The 23000-nt window shown below is 45.6% G+C and overlaps 1 protein-coding gene, 1 non-coding gene and 1 pseudogene across 3 annotated transcripts; 1 reads left to right on the top strand and 2 right to left on the bottom strand.

Annotated features, from left to right (window-relative positions):
* The first annotated feature begins 247 nt into the window (after nt 1–247).
* Nucleotides 248–2083, top strand: LOC112635516 (ataxin-3-like). Of its 2 annotated transcripts, none has more exons than XM_025403709.1 (2): nt 248–666; nt 1133–1145. In XM_025403709.1, exons 1-2 carry the CDS (start codon nt 281–283, stop codon nt 1143–1145), a joined length of 399 nt encoding a protein of 132 aa, XP_025259494.1. In that variant the 5' UTR covers nt 248–280. The 2 variants fall into 2 exon arrangements, with proteins under 2 accessions (XP_025259494.1, XP_025259495.1); XM_025403710.1 differs by lacking the exon at nt 1133–1145 and adding an exon at nt 1147–2083 and having other exon boundaries at nt 263–467.
* A 1803-nt stretch (nt 2084–3886) lies between these two features.
* Nucleotides 3887–4021, bottom strand: LOC112635678. Its single transcript, XR_003122013.1, has one exon. It is a non-coding gene; the product is annotated as a small nucleolar RNA SNORA70 (small nucleolar RNA).
* Nucleotides 4022–19302: 15281 nt separating this feature from the next.
* LOC112634968 lies at nt 19303–23000 on the bottom strand (annotated as a pseudogene).

Genomic DNA, 23000 nt, shown 5'->3' with positions numbered 1-23000 from the left:
AAAGTGCTGGGATTACAGGCGTGAGCCACCGTGCCCAGCCTAAGTTTTTGTATTTTTAGTAAAGACGGGGTTTTGTCATGTTGGCCAGGCTGGTCTCGAACTGTTATTCTCAAGTTATCCACCTGCCTCGGCCTCCCAAAATGTTGGGATTACAGGCGTGAGCCACCGTGCCTGGCCTTCTGCTTGATCAATTCTGCTGTTAAGACTCTGATGCAGGGACAGGGGGCGGAGCTGGAGGGGGTGGTTCGGCGTGGGGGCCGTTGGCTCCAGACAAATAAACATGGAGTCCATCTTCCACGAGAAACAAGAAGGCTCACTTTGTGCTCAACATTGCCTGAATAATTTATTGCAAGGAGAATATTTTAGCCCTGTGGAATTATACTCAGTTGCACATCAGCTGGATGAGGAGGAGAGGATGAGAATGGCAGAAGGAGGAGTTACTAGTGAAGATTATTGCACGTTTTTACAGCAGCCTTCTGGAAATGTGGATGACAGTGGTTTTTTCTGTATTGAGGTTATAAGCAATGCCTTGAAAGTTTGGGGTTTAGAACTAATCCTGTTCAACAGTCCAGAGTATCAGAGGCTCAGGATTAATCCTATAAATGAAAGATCATTTATATGCAATTATAAGGAACACTGGTTTACAGTTAGAAAATTAGGAAAACAGTGGTTTAACTTGAATTCTCTCTTGACGGGTCCAGAATTAGTATCAGATACATATCTTGCACTTTTCTTGGCTCAATTACAACAGGAAGGTTATTCTGTGTTTGTTGTTAAGGGTGACCTGCCAGATTGCGAAGCTGACCAGCTCTTGCAGATGATCAGGGCCCAACAGATGCACCGACCAAAACCTATTGGAGAAGAATTAGCACAACTGAAAGAGCAAAGAGTTCATAAAACAGACCTGGAACGAGTGTTAGAAGCAAATGATGGCTCAGCAATGTTAGATGAAGATGAGGAGGATTTGCAGAGGGCTGTGGCACTAAGTCGCCAGGAAACTGACATGGAAGATGAGGAAGGAGATCTCCGCAGGGCTATTCAGCTAAGTATGCAAGTTCCAGAAATATCTCTCAAGATATTCCACGGACATCAGGTACAAACCTTACTTCAGAAGAGCCTTGGAAGAGACGAGAAGCCTACTTTGAAAAACAGCAGCAAAAGCAGCAGCAGCAGCAGGAGCAGCAGGGGGACCTATCAGGACAGAGTTCACATCCATGTGAAAGGCCAACCACCAGTTCAGGAGCACTTGGGAGTGATCTAGGTGATGCTATAGGTGAAGAAGACATGCTTCAGGCAGCTGTGACCATGTCTTTAGAAATGGTCAGAAATGATTTGAAAACACAAGGAAAAAAAATAATACTTTTAAAAAATAATTTAGATATTCATACTTTCCAACATTATCCTGTGTGATTACAGCATAGGGTCCACTTTGGTAATGTGTCAAAGAGATGAGGAAATAAGACTTTTAGTGGTTTGCAAACAAAATGATGAGAAAGTGGAAGAATGCGTCGGTTGTAGGACTAAATAATGATCTTCCAAATATTAGCCAAAGAGGCATTCAGCAATTAAAGACATTTAAAATAGTTTTCTAAATGTTTCTTTTTCTTTTTTGAGTGTGCAATATCTAACATGTCTAAAATTAGGGCATTTTTCTTGGATCTTTTTGCAGACCAGCTAATTACCTCTTGCCTCAGGCTTTTTCCATATAGTTAGTTTTCTTTTTCTCTCTTGTAGATAATTTGGCTCACATCATCTAATAGTGGCTTTCATTTCTTATTAACCAAATTAACCTTTCAGGAAAGTATCTCTAGTCCGTATTGATAATAGTAATGGTTCTAGAAGGATAAACGGTTCTCCCTTCAACTGTATACTGTGTGCTCCAGTGTTTTCTTGTGTTATTTTCTCTGATCACAACTTTTCTGCGACCTGGTTTTCATTATTTTTCCTCAATTCTTTGGAAAGATGGTAATCTTTTCTGAGGTCTAGCGTTTTAAGCCCTACGATGGGATCATTATTTCATGACTGGTGCATTCCTAAACTCTGAAATCAGCCCTGCACAAGTACTTGAGAATAAATGAGCATTAAAAAAAAAAAAAAAAGACTCTGATGCATTCTTCAGTATGTCAATTTCATTTTCAACTCTAGAATTTCTGCTTGACTCTTTTTAATTATTTCTATCTCCTTGTTACATTCATCTGATGGAAAATCTGAATTCCTTCTCTGTGTTGTCTTGAATTTCTTTGAGTTTCCTCAATACAGCTCTTTCAAATTGGCTACCTGAAAGGTTGCCTATTTCTGTTTCTGCAGGGTTGGTCCCCGGTGCCTTATTCAGTTTGGTGAGGTCATGTTTTCCTGCATGGTGTTGATGCTTACAGATATTCATCAGTGTCTGAGCAGTGAAGAGTTAGGCATTTATTGTAGTCTTCACAGTCTGGGCTTGTTTGTGCCTGTGATTCTTGGGAAGGCTTTCCAGGTATTCAAAGGGACTTGAACCCCAAACCCAATAACACTGTGGTTCTTGCGGACTCCTAAAGGTACCGCTTTAGTGGTCCTGGATAAGATCCGGAAGAATTCTCTGCATTACCAGGCACAGGTTCTTGTTCTTTTCCCTTACTTTCTTCCAAACAAACGGAGTCTCTCCCTCTCTTTCCGAGCTAGGCCTCTTGGAGCTGGGGGTGGAACGACACAAGAACCCCTGTGGCCATCACCACCGGGACTGCATTGGTTCAGACCTGAAGCAGCCCAGCACTGGGTCTCACCTAAGGTCTGCTAGAAATGCTACCTGGCCACCACCTGAGTTCACTCAAGGGCCTGGGGCTCTACAATCAGCAAATAGCAAACCCAGCCAGGGTATTGTGGCTCCCTTCAGGGCAGTGAGTTTTCCTAGGCTCTGGGTGGGTCCAGAGATGCTGTCTGGGAGCCAGGGATTGGAGTCATAAACCATTCTATAGATGTACTAAGATACAATAGAATTCTATAGATGTACGATTCCACTGCAGCTAAGCTGGCACTCAAACCGCAAGGCAAAGTCCTTCCCACTCTTCACTCCCCTTTCCTCAGTCAGAGGAACCTCTCCTCGTGGCCACCACTACCACCAGCCTACAAGGAGTTCTGCCAGGCCACTGCTGATGTTCACTTAAAGCCCCAGGGCTCTTCAGGCAGCCTGTGATGAATGCTATCAGGCCTGTGACTCATCCTTCAGGGCAGTGGGCTCCCCTTGGCCCAGGGCAGGTCTGCAAATGCTGACCAACAGCCTATGCCTGTACTCAGGGACCCCAAGAGGCTGCTTGGTGCTCCACCCGACTGTGGCTGAGCTGGTACCTAAGGGGCAAGACAGGTCCCCTTTACTCTTCCTCCTGCTTTTCTCGAACAGAAGGCATCTTTCACTGTAGCCGCCACAGCCGGGAATGTGCTGGGTCACACCTGAAGCCAGCATGTCTCAGAGCCCAGTGCCCACCGGTGGACAGGAAGTAGGATTTAGTGGTGAGTGTTAAGAAGGGGCAGCACAGTGGAAGCCCTCATGAGTGCAGGGCCCACTACTTGTCCAGAGGGCCACAATGGAGATGTACTCGTGAGATGTACACACATCTCAGATGAGCCGCTTCTCCGCCACCATGTCTTCAAATTCATCGTCATTGAACTTGGTGAAGCCCCACTTCTGTGAGATGTGGATCTTCTGGCGGCCACGGAACTTGAACTTGGCTGTGAGCAGGGCCTTAACTACATGCTCCTTGTTCTCCGGGTTCAAGGCGGATGGACATGATAACTTGGCCAATGTGAACCCCAGCCACAGTGCCCTGGGGCTTTCCAAAAGCACCTCGCGTTATCTGTTTGGAGCCTACACTGGGGTAGTGCAAGGTCAGAGACATGAACATCCATCTGAAGGGCCTGTCTCCAAGGCCCCTTAGAGCAGTCCATACAAGAAACAGGCTGCGTGCACCATCAAGGAAGCTGCTGTTTGCAGCCATTGCACACTGGACCCCCATGAGGCGAGGAACTCGGCCAGCTGAGTTGGCTGTAGATGCCCGCAGCATATTACCCGGCTATGGCTGTTGGTTATACAGGGCCCAGGGGCTCCTTTGTCAGCAGATGGTGAATGCTGCCAGGTCTCTGCTGTGATGGGACAGCACTGAGTTCAATGTGAAGTCCCCAAGTTGCTAGCTCTCCCTCTCCCATGTGCACAGATCTGTCTGTGCCACATGGTCACTGCCAGGGGTGGGAGTGGGGGGTGGCCCAAGAACTCCCTTAGCTGCCCCAGCTAATGTCTCAGGAGGTTGTGTGCCTCTGACTCCACAGTCCACTGGTTGTGAGCCCAGCTCGGCACTCAGGTTTGCCTGTGAATTGCAGTCCTGATGGCCTAAACTGCCCCTCAAGTCTGCTAAGGGCCCCAGAGCACTCCAGCTCGCAGTGGCAAGGCTTGCCAGAACTCAGGCTCCAACTGCCAGGATGGGCAATTCCGGTGAGTGCCAGTCCAAGCACTCCCTGTGTGAGCCAGTGTTAGCTAAGTACACTTGGATTCTGCTTTCTGCTGTGACAATGTGAAGTCTCACAATCACTGTGCTCTTCCTCTCCAAAGCACACCAATACTCCATGCCACGGGGCCGCTGCTGGGGGGTGGGGGATGGGTGGCGTCAGCAACTCAAGACTGTCTTTCCTGCCCTCTTCAACATCTCTTTCAGAGATACAAGGTTAAAACCGGGTACTGTGATTGCTCACCTGATTTTTGGTTCTTGCGATGGTTCTTTTTGTGTGTTGTTAGCTGTTAAAATTTGGTGTTCCTGTGAGGGGTCAAATGATCAAATGATGTAGGTTTTCTTTTCTTTCCTTTCCTTTTCTTTTCTTTCTTTTTTTGAGACAGAGTCTTGCTCTGTCACCCAGGCTGGAGTGCAGTGGCGCGATCTGGGCTCACTGCAAGCTCCGCCTCCTGGGTTCACGCCATTCTCCTGCCTCAGCCTCCCAAGTAGCTGGGACTACAGGTGCCCGCCACCATACCCAGCTAATTTTTTTGTATTTTTAGTAGAGACGGGGTTTCACCGTGTTAGCCAGGATGGTTTCAATCTCCTGACCTCGTGATCCGCCCGCCTTGGCCTCCCAAAGTGCTGGGATTACAGGCGTGAGCCTCCCCGCCCGGCCAAATGGTGTTGGCTTCTATTCAGCCATGCTGCTCTACCCTCTGATTTTTTTTTTTTTTTAATTGAAAGGCACAGGCAAAGTTTGGTGCTGGTGGTGGTAGAGAGAATAGTGATTATTAGCAGAAAAAGAAAAGAGCTCCAGGATGCTGTCTATATTTAATATGCAGGCCTGCCTCCTGGCTGGATCATATTGATGGTTTTGATGGTTCAGGTAGAGGGACAGGGTCGCCACTATCCCCCCCCAACTGCTCCATGTCATCAGACCTCTGGCTTCTCACACGGCCCAGGTACATGGGACTCTGATTTTTCTTTTCTTTTTCTTTTCTTTTCTTTTCTTTTTTTTTTTTTTTTTTTTTTTTGAGACAGAGTCTCACTCTGTCACCCAGGCTGGAGTGCAGTAGTGCCATCATGGCTCACTGCAATCTGCATCTCTGGGTTCAAGTGATTCTCCTGCCTCAGCCTCCCAGGTAGCTGGGATTACAGGCACCTGCCATCATGCCCAGCTAATTTTTGTATTTTTGCAGAGGTGGGGTTTCACCATGTTGGCCAGGCTGTTCTTGAACTCCTGACCTCAGGTGATCCACCTGCCTCAGTCTATCAAAATGCTGGGATTATAGACATGAGCCACCATGCTCAGCCAGGACTCTGTCATTTCATTGTGCAGTCCTACAGACCTTCTCTTTCATCTGTACCTGTTTCACTAGCCAGGGCACCAGTCTCCTGAGGACTGCCTAGGTAAATGCCCGGATTAATTTGCTCCTCTAAGACATTTATAGACACTCTCTGTGGACAGATCATACACTCAGCAAAGAGCAGCAAACAGGTCTTAGCACCCTGTGAACCTGATACTGGGAGGGGCCCCACACCCTCTCATATCACCCTCATTTAGTCTTATTTATACAAGTAGCAAATTTAGGACTCAAGATCTGCCCTGTATCGATGTCTTTCTAGGCATTTTGTTGTCTGAAGTTTGTTATTTCTCCGGAAGAGATTATGGGAATAATAGCGCCTGAGGTCTTCTATCACAGCGTGGCATGTCAGGGTCTTTTCTACCTGAATGTCAGTTTTGCTGGATATAACATTCATGGCTTACAGTTTCTTTTCTTAAATATGTACTCCATTTTCCTCAGGTACAAAGTATTGCTCTCAAAAAGGTAGATTCTAATTTCTTTCCCTTACATGTCACTTCTGCTTTTTTGTCTAGAAGCCCAGAAATTTTTATTTTTTATTTAAAGCCCAGTATTATACTAGAATATGACTAATAACTTGCATTAGTCATTCTGAATAAAAATTCCATGCACTCTTTTTTTTAAAATTTATTTTTGAGACAGAGTCTCATTCTGTCACCCAGGCTGGAGTGCAGCGGCATGATCTTGGCTCATTGCAGCCTCTGCCTCCTGGGTTCAAATGATTTTCCTGCCTCAGCCTTTGGAGAAGCTGACATTAAAGGTGCCCACCACTACACCGGGTAATTTTTGTATTTTTAGTAGAGATGGGGTTTCACCATGTTGGCCAGGTTGGTCTTGAACTCCTGACCTCAAGTGATCCACCTGCCTTGGCCTCCCAAAGTGATGGGATTACAGGCATGAGCCACCGCGCCCGGCCCATGCACTTTTTCAATAAGCAGAATCATCCAGTAAAGGTATGTTGAATTCATGGATAACATACTCTGGTGTACCCAATAATCACTGGGCCAAGAATTGGCTTTTATTTTAGTTGCCTCTGTTCCATGTGACTGTCAGCAGATTCTTCTCTTTGCTGGATCTAAATGGACCTCATTAGTAAAACTCTCAATTGAAAACACTTTATAGATTGATGAAAGTGAAGCCAGGGCTCTGTCAAGCCTTTGCTTTTTATGTTGTAGGAAGAGGGACTTGATTTCCCAGAGAAAGTCAAATCAGGGTCAGAATGACAAATTATTGGCTTTTTCTGTGTGTGGAGAAAGAGAAATTATAATAGATCTGAACAAGGTATTACACAAATGAGCCCAAAATGGGTCTGTATTGAATATCCAGTGCCACGAAACTAGAGATGAGTAGCAGAAGGAAAATGGGAAAATTCAAAAATGTGGAAGTTAACAACACTCTTTTTATTGAGGTAAAATATACACATATAATTTATCATCTTTACCTTTATTTATTTTTCTTTTTTTTATTTTTTATTTTTGAGACAGAGTCTCGGTCTGTCACCCAGCCTGGAGTGCAATGGCGCCATCTTGGCTCATGCAACCTCCGCCTCCCGGGCTCAAGTGATTCTCCTGCCTCAGCCTCCGGAGTAGCTGGGACTACAGGTGCCTGACATCACACCTGGCTAATTTTTGTATTTTTAGTAGAGACGGGGTTTCACCATGTTGGCCAGGCTGGTCTCAAACTCCTGACCTCAGGTGATCTGCCCGCCTCGGCCTCCCAAAGTGCTAGGATTACAGGCATGAGCCACTGTGCCTGGCTTTACCTTTTTTTTTTTTTTTTTTTTTTTCTTGAAACAGGATCTCACTCTGTCACCCAGGCTGGGGTGCAGTGGCTTGATCATAGGCCACTGTAACCTTGCACTCCTGGGCTCAAGCAATCCTCCCACCTTGGCCTCCCAGCATGCTGAGATTATAGGTGTGAGCCACTGCGCCTGGCCATCTTTACTATTTTTAAGTGAAAATTGGTGGTAATAAATACAGTTATATATATTCTTTTTCCCCCTTGTATCTCCCTTTCCTTCTTCCCTTTGCTGGCTTCTGGTAACCATCAATCCACTCTCCATCTTCATGAGATCTGCTTATTTAGCTCCCACAAATGAGTAAGGACATGTGATATTTGTCTTTCTGTGCTCGGCTTGTTTCTCTTCATGTAATGGTCTCCAGGTCCATCCATGTTGCTGCATATGACAAGATGTCATTATTTTGTATGGCTGAGTGTTTATATGCCACATCTTCTTTATCCTGGAATAAAGCAAGCCTCCTGCTTCACCCTCCTGAGTAGTTGGGGCTACAGGCACATGCCACCATGCCCAGGTAATTTTTTATGTTTTGTAGAAACAGAATTACATTGTGTTGTCCAAGCTTGTCCTGAACTGCTGGCCTCAAGTGATTCTTCCACCTTGGCCTCCCAGTGTGCTGGGATTACAGGCATGAGCCACTGACACCCAGCCATGTTGGCCATTTTAATGTCTGCTTTTGAGAAATATCTGTTCAGATCATTTGCCTATTTTTAAATTGGATTATTTGGGTTTTTTTGCTATTGAGTTGTTTGAGCTCCTTATATATTCTGGTTATCAATCCCTTTTGAGATGGTTTGCAAATATTTTCTCCTATCCAATGGGTTGTCTTGAAGTAGGAGGTGGGACTTGATGCCAGTGGCAGGGCTCAGACATCAGACCAGATTGAGGACTAGCTAAAACAGGAAGAGGCAAAAGCACCTCTCCATAAGACATGGCCACCATTGTGCCATGTCAGTTTACCGTTGCCATGGCAATATCTGGAAGTTACTGCCCCCTTCCATGGCAACAACTCAACGACCTGGAAGTTACTACCCTTTTTCTAGAAATTTATGCATAATTCACCTCTTAATTTGCATATAATTAAAAGTAGGTATAAATAGGACTGCAGAACTGCCCCTGAGCTGCTGCTCTGGGCACACTGCCTATGGGGTGGCCCTGCTGAACAGGGGGCAGTACCTCTGTTGCTGCTGTACACAGCTGCTTCAATGAAAGTTGCTGCCTAACACCACCAGCTCGCCCTTGAATTATTTCCTGGGCAAAGCCAAGAACCTTCCCAGGCTAATTTTGGGGTTCACCTGCCCTGCATCAGTCTCTTCACTTCGTTGTTTCCCTTATATTTTCACTTGATGTAAATTCCAACTGTCTATTTTTGCTTTGGTTGCCTGTGCTTTTGAGGTCCTACACAAAAAATCTTTCCCTAGAGCAATGTCCTGGAACATTTTCCAAATGTTTTCTTCTAGTAGTTTCATAGTTTCAGGTCTTAGATTTAAGTCTTGCTGGGCATGGTGGTGCAGGTCTGTAATCTCAGAACTTTGGGAGGCCGAGGCGGAGGATTGCTTGAGTTCACGAGTTCAAGAACAGCCTAGGCAACATGGCAAAAACCCATCTCTACAAAAAATACAAAAATTAGCTGGGCATGGTGGTGTGTGGTACAGTCCCAGCTACTCGGGGGGCTCAGGCAGGAAGGTCACTGGATCCCGGGAAGGTTGAGGCTGCAATGAGCCAGGATAATGCTCCTGCACTCCAACCTGGGTGACAGAGTGAGATCCTGCCTCCAAAAAGTTTTAAGTCTTTATTCCATTTTGATTTGATTGTTGTGTGTGGTGAGAGGCAAGAAATAGTTTAGTTTCATTCTTCTGCATATACTTATCCAGTTTCCCCAGCACTATTTAGTGAAAAGACTGACCTTTTCCCAGTGTATGTTCTTGGAACCTTTGTCAAAGATGAGTTAGTTGTAAGGCTGGGCGCAGTGGCTCATGCCTGTAATCCCAGCACTTTGGGAGGCTGAGGTGGGTGGATCACCTGAGGTCAGGACATGATGAAACCCTATCTCTACTAAAAATACAAAAATTAGCCGGGCATGATGGCACATGCCTGTAGTCCCAGAGGCTGAGGCAGGAGAATTGCTTGAACTTGGGAGGTGGAGGTTTCAGTGAGCTGAGATTGTGCCACTGCACTCCAGCCTGGGTGACAGAGCAAGAACACTCCATCTCAAAAAAAAAAAAAAAAAAAAAAAAAATTAGTTGTAAATTCATATTCATGGATTTATATCAGGATTCCCTATTCTGTACTATTCATCTATGTGGTCTGTTTTTATGCCAGTACCATGCTGTTTTGTTTACTATAGCTGTGTGGTATATTTTGAAGTCTGATAGTGTGATACATCCAGTTTTGTTCTTTTTGCTCAGGATTGCTTTGGTTATTTGAAATCTTCTGTGGTTCCACATAAATTTTATATGTTTTTTATTTTTCTGTGAAGAATGTCATTGGTTTTGATAGGCATTGCATTGAATCTATAAATTGCTTTGGGTAGTATTATAATTTTAACAATAAAATCCTTGCAGTCCATGAACATAACATGTAATATCTTTCCACTTTTTGTGTCCTTGTTAATTTCTTTCATTAGTGTTTTATAGTTTTCCTTGTAGAGCTCTTTCACTTCTTGGTAAATTTATTCCTGTGTGTTTTATTTTTATTTTGGTGCTACTGTAAATGAGCTTTCTTTCTTGATTTCTTTTTCAGAATGTTCTTTGTTGGTGTATAGAACTGGTACTAGCCTGGGCAACATGGTGAGACCCCATCTTATCTCTACAAAATTTTTTAAAAATCTAGCCAGGTATGATGGTGTGCACCTGTGGTCCCAGCTACTTGGGAGGCTGAAGTGAGAGGATTGCTTAGGTCCAAGAGATCAAGGCTGCAGTGAGCCATATTCGTGCCACTGCACTCCAGCCTGGGCAACACAGTGAGACTTTGTCTTAAAAAAAATAGAAATGCTACTGATTTTTGTATGTTGATTTTGTATTCTGCAACTTCACTAAATTTGTTGATCAGTTCTAACAGTTTTTTGGTAGAGTTTTTAGATTTTTTCAGGTATAAGATATGTCACCTGTGAACAAGGCTTATTTGACTTCTTCCTTTCAAATTTGGATGCCCTTTATTTCTTGTTCTTGCCTAATTGCTCTGGCCAGGACTTCTAGTATTATGTTGAATAATAGTGGTGAAAGTGAGCATCCTTGTCTTATTCCAGTCCTTAGAGGAAAGGCCTTCCATTTTTCCTCATTCAGTACAATGTTAGCTATGGGTTTGTTATACATGGCCTCCACTCTTTTTTTGAGCTACATTATTTCTATATCCATTTTGATGAGGGTTTTTAATATGCTAAACTTTACCAAATTATTTTCCAGCATTTATTGAAATAATCATATTGTTTTTGTTTTTGCTTCTGTTTATGTGATGTATCATGTTTATTGATCTGCATGTGTTGAACCATCCTTGCATTCTTGGGATGAATCCCACTTGATCATAAAGCAGGATAGGTAGTCAAAGAAGTAACCATGTTCTCAGGATGTAGTAACTGTGGTGACTATACAGTCAACACATTAAGCCTCCGTATTTGCATTGTAACTGAGCTCATTCAAGCAAAGCTATCTTCAGTAGGGACTTTCCCCTCTAGAGAGCATGCACAGTTTGATTTTACCTGTCCTCAAACTGACCCTTTGCTCATTCTAATAGTAAAAAAAACCACCCCTGGGTGGAGATTAAAACGCAGATGAGACATGCAATGTATGAACAAGCATGTACAACTACTGTGCATGGGCCAGAGGACCACCCAGAAGATGCTTACTACCAACACCTTTTCCAATCCTTTATGAATAATCTTGTAAGACTCTCATAAAGGCAGTCTTCCTAGTGCCAGTTTTTGCTGTCTTGCCCTTATGAGCAACAAAATTCACTCTTTCAGGGTGTACTATCTATTTTGCACCAAACTTTCAAATTATTATTATTATTATTATTTGAGATGTAGTTTCACTCTTGTTGCCCAGGCTGGAGTGCAATGGCACAGTCTTGGCTCACCACGACCTCCACCTCCTGGGTTCAAGTATTCTCCTGCCTCAGCCTCCTGAGTAGCTGGGATTACAGACATGTGCCACCATGCCCAGCTAATTTTGTATTTTTAGTAGAGATGGGGTTTCTCCATGTTGGTCAGGCTGGTCTCAAATTCCCGACCTCAGGTGATCTGCCCACCTCGGCCTCCCAAAGTGCTGGGATTACAGGCATGAGCCACCACGCCCAGTCCAAGAGAATCTTTTTCTTTTGCAATAAATTACTCTATGTTGCATCTCCTTTGCTGTGTGTCTCTTGTTTAAATTCTTTTAAACTAAGAAGACAAGATCCGAGGTCTTGCATCAACCGTCAACAATCATGGTGAATGGTCTTTTTTTTTTTTTTTTTTGAGATGGAGTCTCGCTCTGTTGCCCAGGCTGGAGTGCAGTGGCATGATCTCAACTCACTGCAAGCTCCGCCTCCTGGGTTCAGGCCATTCTCCCGCCTCAGCCTGCCGCCACACCCGGCTAATTTTTTGGTTTTTTTTGGTAGGGACGGGGTTTCACTGTGTTAGCCAGGATGGTCTTGATCTCCTGACCTTGTGATCTGCCTGCCTCGGCCTCCCAAAGTGCTGGGATTACAGGCGTGAGCCACTGTGCCTGGCCTGTGAATGGTCTTTTTGATGTGCTGTTAGATTCAATTTGCTAGTATTTTGTTGAGGATTTTGGCTCTATGTTCATCGGGAATATCGGCCTGTAGTTTTCTTTTTTGTTGTTGTGTCCTTGTCTGGTTTGGGTATCAGGGTAATGGTGGCCTTGTAGAGTGAGTTTGGAAGTGTTCCCTCCTCTTTAGTTTTTTGGAAGAGTTTGAGTAGGATTGGTATTGATTATTCTTTAAATGTGTAGTAAAGTTCAGTAGTAAGCAAAACAGCATGTGCCTTCGGCTCCTGGAGCAGAGGATCCCTGTCTCTCAGTGCACACACCATGCCTGGCATGGAACTGGCTTCAGACTCTACTTGCAGCATTAATAACTCCATTCTTTGGGCTTTGCTCTTTTATATTTGCCTTTTGTAGAAGGCTGAGAAGTAAAAATGAAATAACACTGGACTCACTTTCATGAACTAATTTCAAAAGCCTTTTGCTCACAAAGTAAAAACACTTCATATTTAGATCAAGGAAATTAATTAAACCTAATCAGTTTAAAATCACCATCACTAGACCATACTTTTTTATTTTTCTTTTGAGATGGAGTCTCACTTTGTCACCCAAGCTGGAGTGCAGTGGCACGATCACTGCAACCTCCACCTCCCAGGCTCAAGCGATTCTCCTGCCTCAGCCTCCCGAGTAGTTGGGACTACAGGCGTGTATCACCACAATCTATTTTTGTATTTTTAATAGAGATGGCGTTTCATCATGTTGACCATGTTGGTCTCAAACTCCTGACCTCAGGTGATCCACCCGTCTCAGCCTCCCGAAGTGTTGGGATTACAGGCCTGAGCCACAGCACCTGGCCTACAACGACTGCTTTGAAAGGACTTTTTCTCCATGATTAGGAAGATTCATGTTTAGAAGCTTGGTAAATAAATCCAAAACGTCTTCCCAGACAATGAGTTGACCATTCAAAGTCCTATTTTTTTTTTTTTAACCTTTGCAAGTCACCACATCAAAAGTAAAAGATATTTTTATAATCTTACTCTTTTTCTTATATCACAACTTACATAAAATGAGATGCACTTCTTTTTAAAAAGTTTTCAAAAGCATTTCATTGTGGTTTTAGATGATTTATAGGTGATCAGTTTGAAGAGTGAGAATGAAAAAACCAGCACATATAGGGGAGGGCTGGGGAAGGAATTTGATTATATATTTAAGTGATTGAGTTCAGTTCTCTCTCATTTCCTGGGCAATAGTTCTCTCTTTTTTTCAGATTATTCTGATCATTTCAAATCAAAGCAAAGACACATGATTAGTTCTCAAGTCCTGTGTTCTCATTAGGAAAAATAGAAAAACATGCAACTCTTTAAGTGAACATGGTGAAAACACTTTGTTAGAGGTCCTTTCATAGCGCCTTTGTCCAGATGTTTGGACTAAGGCCCCCGAGGGCATGGAGAGCCAGCCTGCAGGACAGAGTAGGATGTGCCTGCAGGGAAGGTTCTAGCTCACCAGAGACAGAAGAGGCAGACCCCCTTCTTCCAGGCCTTGGTCTTCTACATCCTAGCTCAGTGGTCATTTATTTGTCAGGCCCTTCATTTTACTGATTTAATAATGTGTTTAAGGCAGGGCACGATGGCTCACACCTGTAATCCCAGGACTCTGGGAGGCCGAGGTGGGCGGATCACCTGAGGTCGGGCGTTTGAGAGCAGCCTGACCAACATGGAGAAACCCATCTTAACTAAAAAAAAAAAAAAAAGCCCGACGGGGTGGCGCATGCCTGTAATCCCAGCTACTTGGGAGGGGGAGGGGGAGGCAAGAGAATAACTTGAACCCACGAGGTGGAGGTTGCAGTGAGTTGAGATTGTGCCATTGCACTCCAGCCTGGGCAACAAGAGCGAAATTCTGACTCAATAATAATAATAATAATAATAATAATGTGTTTAAATAATTTATTTCATGTCTCTGCACCTTCACTCCATTTATTTTCAAAGAAACAGATAAAAACAAAAATAAAATGTCATAGTTCTGGGCCGGGCATGGTGGCTCACACCTGTGATCCCAGCACTTTGGAAGGCTGAGGTGGGTGGGTTATTTGAGGTCAGGAGTTTGAGACCAGCCTGGCCAACACAGTGAAACTCCCCCTCTACTAAAAATGCAAAAAACTTAGCCAGGCGTGGTGGCAGACACCTGTAGATCCAGGTCTTGGGAGGCTGAAGCAGGAGAATTCGCTTGAGACCAGGAGGTGGAAGTTGCAGTTAGCTGAGATTGTGCCATTGCACTCCAGCCTGGGTGACACAGCGAGACTCTCTAAAAAAACAAACAAAGAAGTCACAGCTCTACTTGACCCGGCAGCAGGCTTTAAAACCAGAGGCTTTAACTCTCCCAATTTCCTCATTTGTCAAAATGCAGAAGCCAATCTAAGTAAATCACCTAGGACGGCAGCAAGCTACATAAGTTCAGGGCCGAAATGTGATATTTCTTCTGAATCTCTCTCTCTTTTCTTACAACATCAGAGAAATGCGTAACAAATAGCACCAAACCCAGGGGCTCCACATTTATTCCTCTTTCCGGAGGAAATAAATTCTAGCCACCATATTTCTCAATAGGAACCGACATGTAAGGAGAATGAATTTATTCATTCAATCCTGATAAATATACTTTATTCTGGTCTTCAATAGCAAATATGACTGGAGAGCCAGAAGGTCAGTGGTCCTGCTCTGAGCTGTGCAGGTGGGGCTGTCTCTGGGTGGTGGGAGGCTCGGGTGGGTGTTTCTGACCTGGGCATCTTTGCCCAGAGGAGCAGAAGTGAACACATGCCCTTCCACAGGGCTTTTCTGCTGTCGTGGGTTGGCAGGACGGTTGTGGCTCCGTTTAGGGTCCGCAGCTGGGCAATGAGAGGACTGAAGGGGCCTTTCTCAGGTAGTGGCGTCTGTAAATCAGCAGACGGCGCCCAAGGTCGCTGGGCCCGCCCTGTGTGCGGGTCTTTCTCGTTGACTCCCCAGGCTCTTGCGCGGGGACTGAACCCTGACCACGGAACGCAGTTCCTCCGTCTGAGACCTCCTCACTCTCGCAGGACGCACAGTTGCACACATGAGCCCCTCACCTGTCACAACCCACGCTCTTTCTTACACACCCTCCCACTCCCACCCACACCACCTCTCTCAGATGTATGCTCCAGAATTTTCTCTCTACCCACAGCCGCAGACGCCCCCACCGTACGTGCAAATGTGCACACTGGGTGCGGTAGATCCCCGCCTCCTGCACACGTGCACGCGTTTCCAGCCTTGCACTTTGTCTCACACGTTTTCTCACCTAGAGACCCCATTTCAGACACACAAACCCTCTCAGCCTTCTCTCTTGCCTCCCAACCCCTTAAAACGAAAATCCTTTATTTCCTCCGGAATTTACTCTCTTCCTGGAATGCCCATCTGTCTTCTGGCTGATCCTATAGGTCAGTCCTCTCCTGCCCCTTGGTTCCAACAGCCCCTTTCATGCCAGTTTTTGTCACGTGCCTCTTACCACGCTGAAGTGAAACTGATCCAGCCATCACAGCATGCCCTAACTCAGGGGTCTGCAAACAATGGCCCCAGAAAGGCTGTTTTCCCCCAGCTTTATCTGAGTATGCTTGAAAAGTAAACATTGTATATATTTCAAGTGGGCAACCAGATGTTTAACACACATTGTGAAATGATCACGGCAAACTAACACACCCATCATCTTATATTGTTACCGCTTTCTTTCTTTTTTGGAGGTGGGGTGGTTAAGGATGTTAAGATCTACTCTCAAGAAATTTCAGGTATACAATGGAGTGTTGTTACACGCTGTACATTCACATCATCGGAACTTACTCATCTTGTATAACTGAAACTTTATACCCATTAAATAACACCCCATTTTTTCCCACCCTTAGTCTCTGGCAACCACTATTTTACTCTACTCTCTGCTTCTATGAGTTTGATTATTCTAGATTCCACATGTGAGATCGTGCAGTATTTATTTTTTTTCTTGAGATAGAGTCTTGCTGTGTCTCCCAGGCTGGAGTGCAGTGGTGCCATCTTGGCTCACTGCAACCTCTGCCTCCTGGGTTCAAGCGATTCTGCCTCAGCCTCCCGAGTAGCTGGAACTACAGGCGTGCACCAGCACAATCTATTTTTGTATTTTTAATAGAGATGCAGTTTCACCGTATTGGCCATGCTTGTCTCAAACTCCTGACCTCAGGTGATCCACCTGCCTCAGCCTCCCTAAGTGTTGGGATTACAGGGGTGAGCCACCGCACCAGGCCGAGATCATGTAGTATTAGTCTTTCTGTGCTTGCTTATCTCACTTAGCACAGCAGGTTCATCTAGGCTGTGGAAAATGACAGGATTTCCTTCTTTTTTGCAGCTGAATAACATTCCGTTGTGTAGACACGTTTCCCTCATCCATTCACCTGTGGATGGACGTTATTTTCCATAACGGCTGCACAAATTTACATGTTTACTAACAGTGTATAGCATTCCCTTTCCCCCACATCCTCAATAATGAGAGGTGACAATATGCTAGCAGCCCTAGCTCTAGGCGCCTCCTCAGCCTCGGCGTCCACTCTGGCGGCGCTTTAGGAGCCCTTCAGCCTGCCATGGCACTGTGGGAGCCCGTCTCTGGGCTGGCGGAGGCCAGAGCCGGCTCCCTCTGCTTGCGGGGAGGTGTGGACGGAGAAGCGCGGGCGGGAACCGGGGCTGCGCGGCTCTAGCGGGCCAGCGCGAGTTCCGGGTGGGCGTGGGCTCGGGGGGTCCTGCACTCGAAGCAGCCTGCCGGCGCTGCCGGCCCTGGGCGTGAGGGGCTTAGCACCAAGGCCAGCAGCTGCAGAGGGTGCGCCGGGTCCCCCAGCAGTGCCGGCCCGCCGGTGCTGGGCTGGAGTTCTCGCCAGGCCTCAACTGCCTCCCCGCGGGGCAGGGCTCGAGACCTGCAGCCCGCCATGCCCCAACGTGGGCTCCCGCGCGGCCCCAGCCTCCCCGACGAGCGCCGCCCCCTGCTCCGCGGCCCCCGGTCCCATCAACCACCCAGGGCCTGAGAAGTGCGACTGCATGGCGCGGCAGTGGCAGGCAACTCCGCCCGCGCCCAGCGGCCCCAGCAAGCAACGTACTATGTGCAACTAGCTAGGCTCCTGAGTCTAGTGGGGATTTGGAGAACTTTTATGTCTAGCTAGGGGATTGTAAATGCACCAGTCAGCACTCCGTGTCTAGCTCAGGAATTGTAAACGCACCAATCAGCACCCTGTCAAAATGGTCCAATCAACTCTCTGTGAAATGGACCAATCAACTCTCTGTGAAATGGACCAATAAGCTTTCTGTAAAATGGACCAATCAGCTCTCTGTAAGATGGACCAATCAGCAAGATGTGGGTGGGGCCAGATAAGGGAATAAAAGCAGGCCGCCGGCACTGCCCTGTGGCAACTTGTGTGGGTTTTTTTTGTTTGGGGTGTGGTGGTTTTGTTCTTTGTCTGTTTGCAATGAATATTGTTGCTGTTCAGTATTTGGGTCAGTGCTGCCTGTATGAGCTGTAACGCTCTTAAGGAAGGTCTCCAGCGTTAGTTTTGAAAACAGTGAGACCACGAATCCGGTAGCACGAAAAAACTGTGGGAACATCTGAAAGAACAAACTCCAGACTCACCATATTTAGGAACTGTGACACTTTACTGCAAGGGTCCGTGGCTTAATTCTTGAAGTCACTAAGACCAAGAACCCACCAATTCTGGACGCAACACTTGTTATCTTCTTTTGGATAATAGCCATTCTAACAGGTATGAGGTGATGTTTCATTGAGGTTTTGATTTTTGATTTGCATTTCCTTGATGATTAGTGCTGTTTAGCACTTTTTCTTACACCTGTTGGGCGTTTATATGTCTTCTGATAAACGTTTGTTCAGGTGCTTTGCCCATGTTGAATCAGGTGATTTGTTTTTGACTACTGTGTTGCATGAGTTCCGTATATATTCTGGATATGGCCGCTTCTTGAGTTGTGTGGTTTGCAAATACCTTCTCCTAATCTGTAGGCTGCTTGAATGTCGTTTTCCTCTGTCGTGCAGAAGCTTTTTAGTTGGACGCAACCCCACTTGTCTGTGTATTCATTGTCTGTGCTTTTGATGCTGTATCCAAAAACATTGCCCAGACCAACATCGGGAAGCTTTTGCCTTGTGTTTTCTTCTGGTAGTTTTACGATCTCAGGTCTTACATTGAAGTCTCTAATCCATTTTGAGTTGCTTTAGAATATGCAAAGGAGGCGCTTGAAAAAGCACTAGGTTCAGCAGATCCTTCCTGTGAGGAACTGCCTTGGGATTACAGCAGGATTGGCCTCCCCCATGCATCTCTGCAGTGACCAGGGCTGTGTCAGCGTGGCTGGCGGGGGTAGGGGGAGCATGGTACTGAGGACCCCATATGGGAAAAGGGAAGAGGAAGAGTTAGCCAATCAGGGTCAGGTTATTATCGGGAGAGCACTTGAGACAAAACAGTCCATCCCCCTGTGGGGGATTCTCGGTAATGTAGATGAACACACATCCAAGAAAATGTCACCTACACTGATATATGTTGGTGACAACGTCTCTTTTCGGTTCTGGATAGGACGTAGGCATTTCTCCAGTTCTCTGTTAAAATACACGCACGCACACGTTTTTACTAGGAATAAAATCTGTTGCACTCTTATCATTTAGTAAATCACATCCATTAGGTGATCTCCAAATGTTTAAGTCGTAATTTCCATAATACATTAATTTGAACTTACAGAAATAAAAAGGAAAGCATTTGGAAATGGATCCCAGAATATAGGATATTTATAGAGGAAACGACGTAAAACATAAGATTCAATGAGATGGTGACAATAACACTCGGCTCAATTTATAATCTAATCAAATTACATTAATTGTAATCATGAAATGTCCCATATTTTTCTCTTATGACTTCGCATAGTGCAGATGAGCAGAAACTTCGTACACCACTAAGTAATTTTCTGACCCTGTTACTTTGCAGCGAGTGTTTTACTTGGCCTCAGGATGGCTTGAAGCATCGCGGTGGCTGGGTTCATCACAGGGCAGATAGGACACCCTGATCACTGTTAGGTGTAACTGAAGGAGCCAAAAAAGGGCTCAGGGGCTCCTCAGCAGAGACTGTCCTGAAAGTATAGATGTGGGATCCACCCTGAGCATCAAAAAAAGGAAACATTCTGCATGCCTATAGCCAGACAACTCCCCACTTGGTGTACTGTGTGGTCTACGAAGAGAGAGTTGGGGGCACCATGCTGGCAGAGAGGCGGCCACCAGCCCTCAAATGCACAGTCCAGAATCCACGCTGTGTGGTCAGTTGGATCTTCCCTTTTCAGTGGATGGATTCTCTGCAGACTCTAAGGTACCATTCTGTGCCTGTTCCCATGTCTACCTCCCAGTAGTGGCGGCCACAGGTGAAGCAAGGGGAGCCCAGGACACACACGGACAAACGGAATCTCTCAGCAAGGTCTTGCCGATTCGGTCTGATGCGCCCAGATCGGATGCTCCTGAGTCGTCAGAAATGAGGGGGAAGTTGTTGGCCGTGTGGGCATCCCATCCAAGGTCACATCGTCTGTGAAAAAAAAAAAAGGTCACCTGCTCAGCAAATGGACAGAAGCCAAGCCCATGTTTCCCATCTACTTCAAAGTCCCAAATATCTCTTGACTTTAGTTTCTTTAATTCTGCTGCTTATCCTGAACTCAAAACTTTTTATGAGGCAACTTCCCTGACTAGTTCAAATTCTCACAGGTATGCTTGGTGGAAATACTTGATACATTTTTTTTTTTTTTTTTGGAGACAGTTTCACTCTGTGACCCAGGCTGGAGTGCAGTGGCATGATCTCAGCTCACTGCAACCTCTGCCTCCCGGGTTCAAGCAATTATCCCACCTCAGCCTCCTGAGTAACTGGGATTACAGGCGTGCGCCACAGATCTGGCTAATTTTTGCGTTTTTAGTAGAGAACGGGTTTTACCATGTTGGCCAGGATGGTCTGGAACCCTCAACCTCAGGTGACCCACTGGCTTCAGCCTCCCAAGGTGCTGGGATTACAGGCGTGAGCCGCCATGCCTGGCTGGTGATACCTCTTATTCACAGTAGAAATTTTTGTTTTACTGTCATGTGTTTGCTTCATTGGACTTTTCTTCATTTAGAGTGGAGGGTCTGTGAAGGCAGACATCATGACCTTCTTTCTACCACCTTGATGCATGAACAAATGATAAGACAATGCAAGTGATCAATATTAAATGAAATATTTCTCTTTCCACATTTTTTTGCTCCAATTTAAATAGTCCCTAGAGCATAATTTCAGGCTTTTATTTTCCGTGTTTGTAAACAAATTATGCACAGTTTTGACAGCAGATGGGCTATCTCTGCAGCTGATGGTCTGATGACAGAGGTACCAGTCCTGGGCATTAAGAGTATCCAAGGTCAAGGGGAGGAAGGGGGCCTAGATGGAAGAATGGTTTCCATCCTACATGGGAGGTGAGGCCTTAAGCAAAACAATGGTAAATTTAAAAGCCAAGAGAAAGGTATTTGAAAGTTGTTAACCATCAGTGATTGTAGGGAAAAGGGGCAGCAAATACAAAGGTGTATAATTTAAGGTATTGGGTATGTGGTTGACAGGTGAAGCCACCAATGTTCATGGAGGAAGAAACGAAGGGGAGCAGTATAATCTGGCCTAGAGAAAATTGTCAGGCCGTGTGTGGGGGCTCATGCCTCTAATTCCAGCACTTTGGGAGGCCAAGGCAGACGGGTCACTTGAGGTCAGGAGTTCAAGACCAACCTGGCCAACATGGTGAAACTGTATCTCTACTAAAAATACAAAAATTAGCTGGGTGTGGTGTGGGCGCCTGTAGTCTCAGCTACCTGGGAGGCTGAGGCAGGAGAATTACTTGAACCCAGGAGGCGGAGGCTGCAGTGAGCCGAGATCATGCTTCTGCCCTCCAGCCTAGGCGGAGAGCAAGACTCCATCTCAAAAAACAAAAAAAACCCCACCACGTGCGGTGGCTTACGCCTGTAATCCCAGCACTTTTTGAGGGTGAGGCAGGTGGATCACCTGAGGTCAGGAGTTCCAGACCAGCCTGGTCAACCTGGTGAAACCCTGTGTCTACTAAAAATACAAAAATTAGCTGAGCATGGCAATGGATGCCTGTAATTCCAGCTACTCAGGAGGCTGAGGCAGGAGAATCACTTGAACCCAGGAGGCAGAGGTTACAGTGAGCATGAGTCATGCCACTGCACTCCTGCCTGGGTGACAGAGCAAGACTCCATCTCAAAAAAAAAAAAAAAAAGAGAAAATTGTCCAGAACATTGTGAAAAATAATCTACAGAACATGTTATCCTTCAAGTGAAAAAAAAGTGAATATGATCACCAGTGTGGATTTTATAGATTACAGTAAGACATCAGGGGATTGATTGTTGTTTAGTGGTAAGTTAGTGAAAGAAATGAGTTGAGTGGAAATGGACAAGGAAGGAGGAAGGGGGCTCCAAACAAGATGTGGGCAGAGTGAATCTGCCCTCCATATTTCAGTAGAGAGACGGTCAGGTGTTGGTAGGTGGATGAGTGGAGATCATGAGTGTTGGGGAAGATACCGTGCAGGAGCTAGCAATGTCGGGACATCATAGGAGCCCACTATCATTTATAGGTGTAATTCTTTGCCCAGGCTGACTGCGATCTCTTCATTTAAATGTCCCTTCCCTCCAGAGTTATGCAGTCTGATAGTATTTTGTGGAGCCAGGGCCACTGTTGAAGCTCATGGGGCACAGATGAGGAGACCAGAGTCTGCAACTCACCTCACACAGGAACAAACACCGCAGGTGCTTGATTCCAAACTCTTCCCAACCCTGGGTGAGGTTGTTTGGTGCAATAGGTGCCAACATTCACTGCATGTTAGAATTATCAGGGCAATCTTAATGTCAGAGTCCTGGGAACCTCAGCTAGAAAGAAATTCAAATTCAGTTGCTCTATGTTTTTGCTACTCAGCAAAGTTCCCAATGAAAGGATACTGATCCTGAGATCTCCCAGTTCAGAATTTGCGTTCTAACAAGATCCCCAGGTAATTGGAGCACAGTAAGTTTTAAGAAATTCCTTGTCTGGGCTATGACCTGGACATCAGTAATTTTTCTCGGGGATCACCATCACCAGGTGATTCTATAAATTATCAGGGCTGAGACTAACTGATGCTGGAGGAACATGTCAGTTTTAGGTGCCAGACAGCAGCTAATCACCATAAGGAATGGGAAGCCAATTACACAAGTGATTTTTTTGGCCTGGTCGTGGGAAGGGAACAGGGTACACAGCTTTCCTTACCGTGGTACTTCCTCATCCTTGGATTTATCTGTAGAAATCTTCTTCAGTTTGGGCTTCAGTTCCTTCATGTGAGAAAACAACCTCCTCAGTTGCTGGTTGGACATGGTTTTGTTCTTCTGAGATACCGTGGAACAGCAATAGCAAAATAGCTCCTGCCCATGGGGCTCCATCTGCAGTGAATTGATGCACTTGAGGCAGACGGTGCATCCACACTCCAGGGACACTGGTTTTTCTAGGTAGGCTGCACAGACGGGACAGTTGCTTGTAAGAGTCCAGCCATAGCCACTGCCAGAGGGAAAGTGAACAAGGGAATGAATTTCCGTGAGTTGAAAGCCTGTTCATTGCAACAAATGGCAACCTTTCCAT

Source organism: Theropithecus gelada, chromosome 11 (assembly GCF_003255815.1).
Source record: "Theropithecus gelada isolate Dixy chromosome 11, Tgel_1.0, whole genome shotgun sequence".
Classification (NCBI taxonomy): domain Eukaryota; kingdom Metazoa; phylum Chordata; class Mammalia; order Primates; family Cercopithecidae; genus Theropithecus; species Theropithecus gelada.
Note: the sequence above shows the minus strand (reverse complement) of the source record. Positions and strands in the feature narration are given on the sequence as shown.

Coding starts and splice junctions, on each gene's coding strand:
- LOC112635516 (XM_025403709.1), top strand. CDS start 281: ATGGAGTCCATCTTCCACGAGAAACAAGAAGGCTCACTTTGTGCTCAA.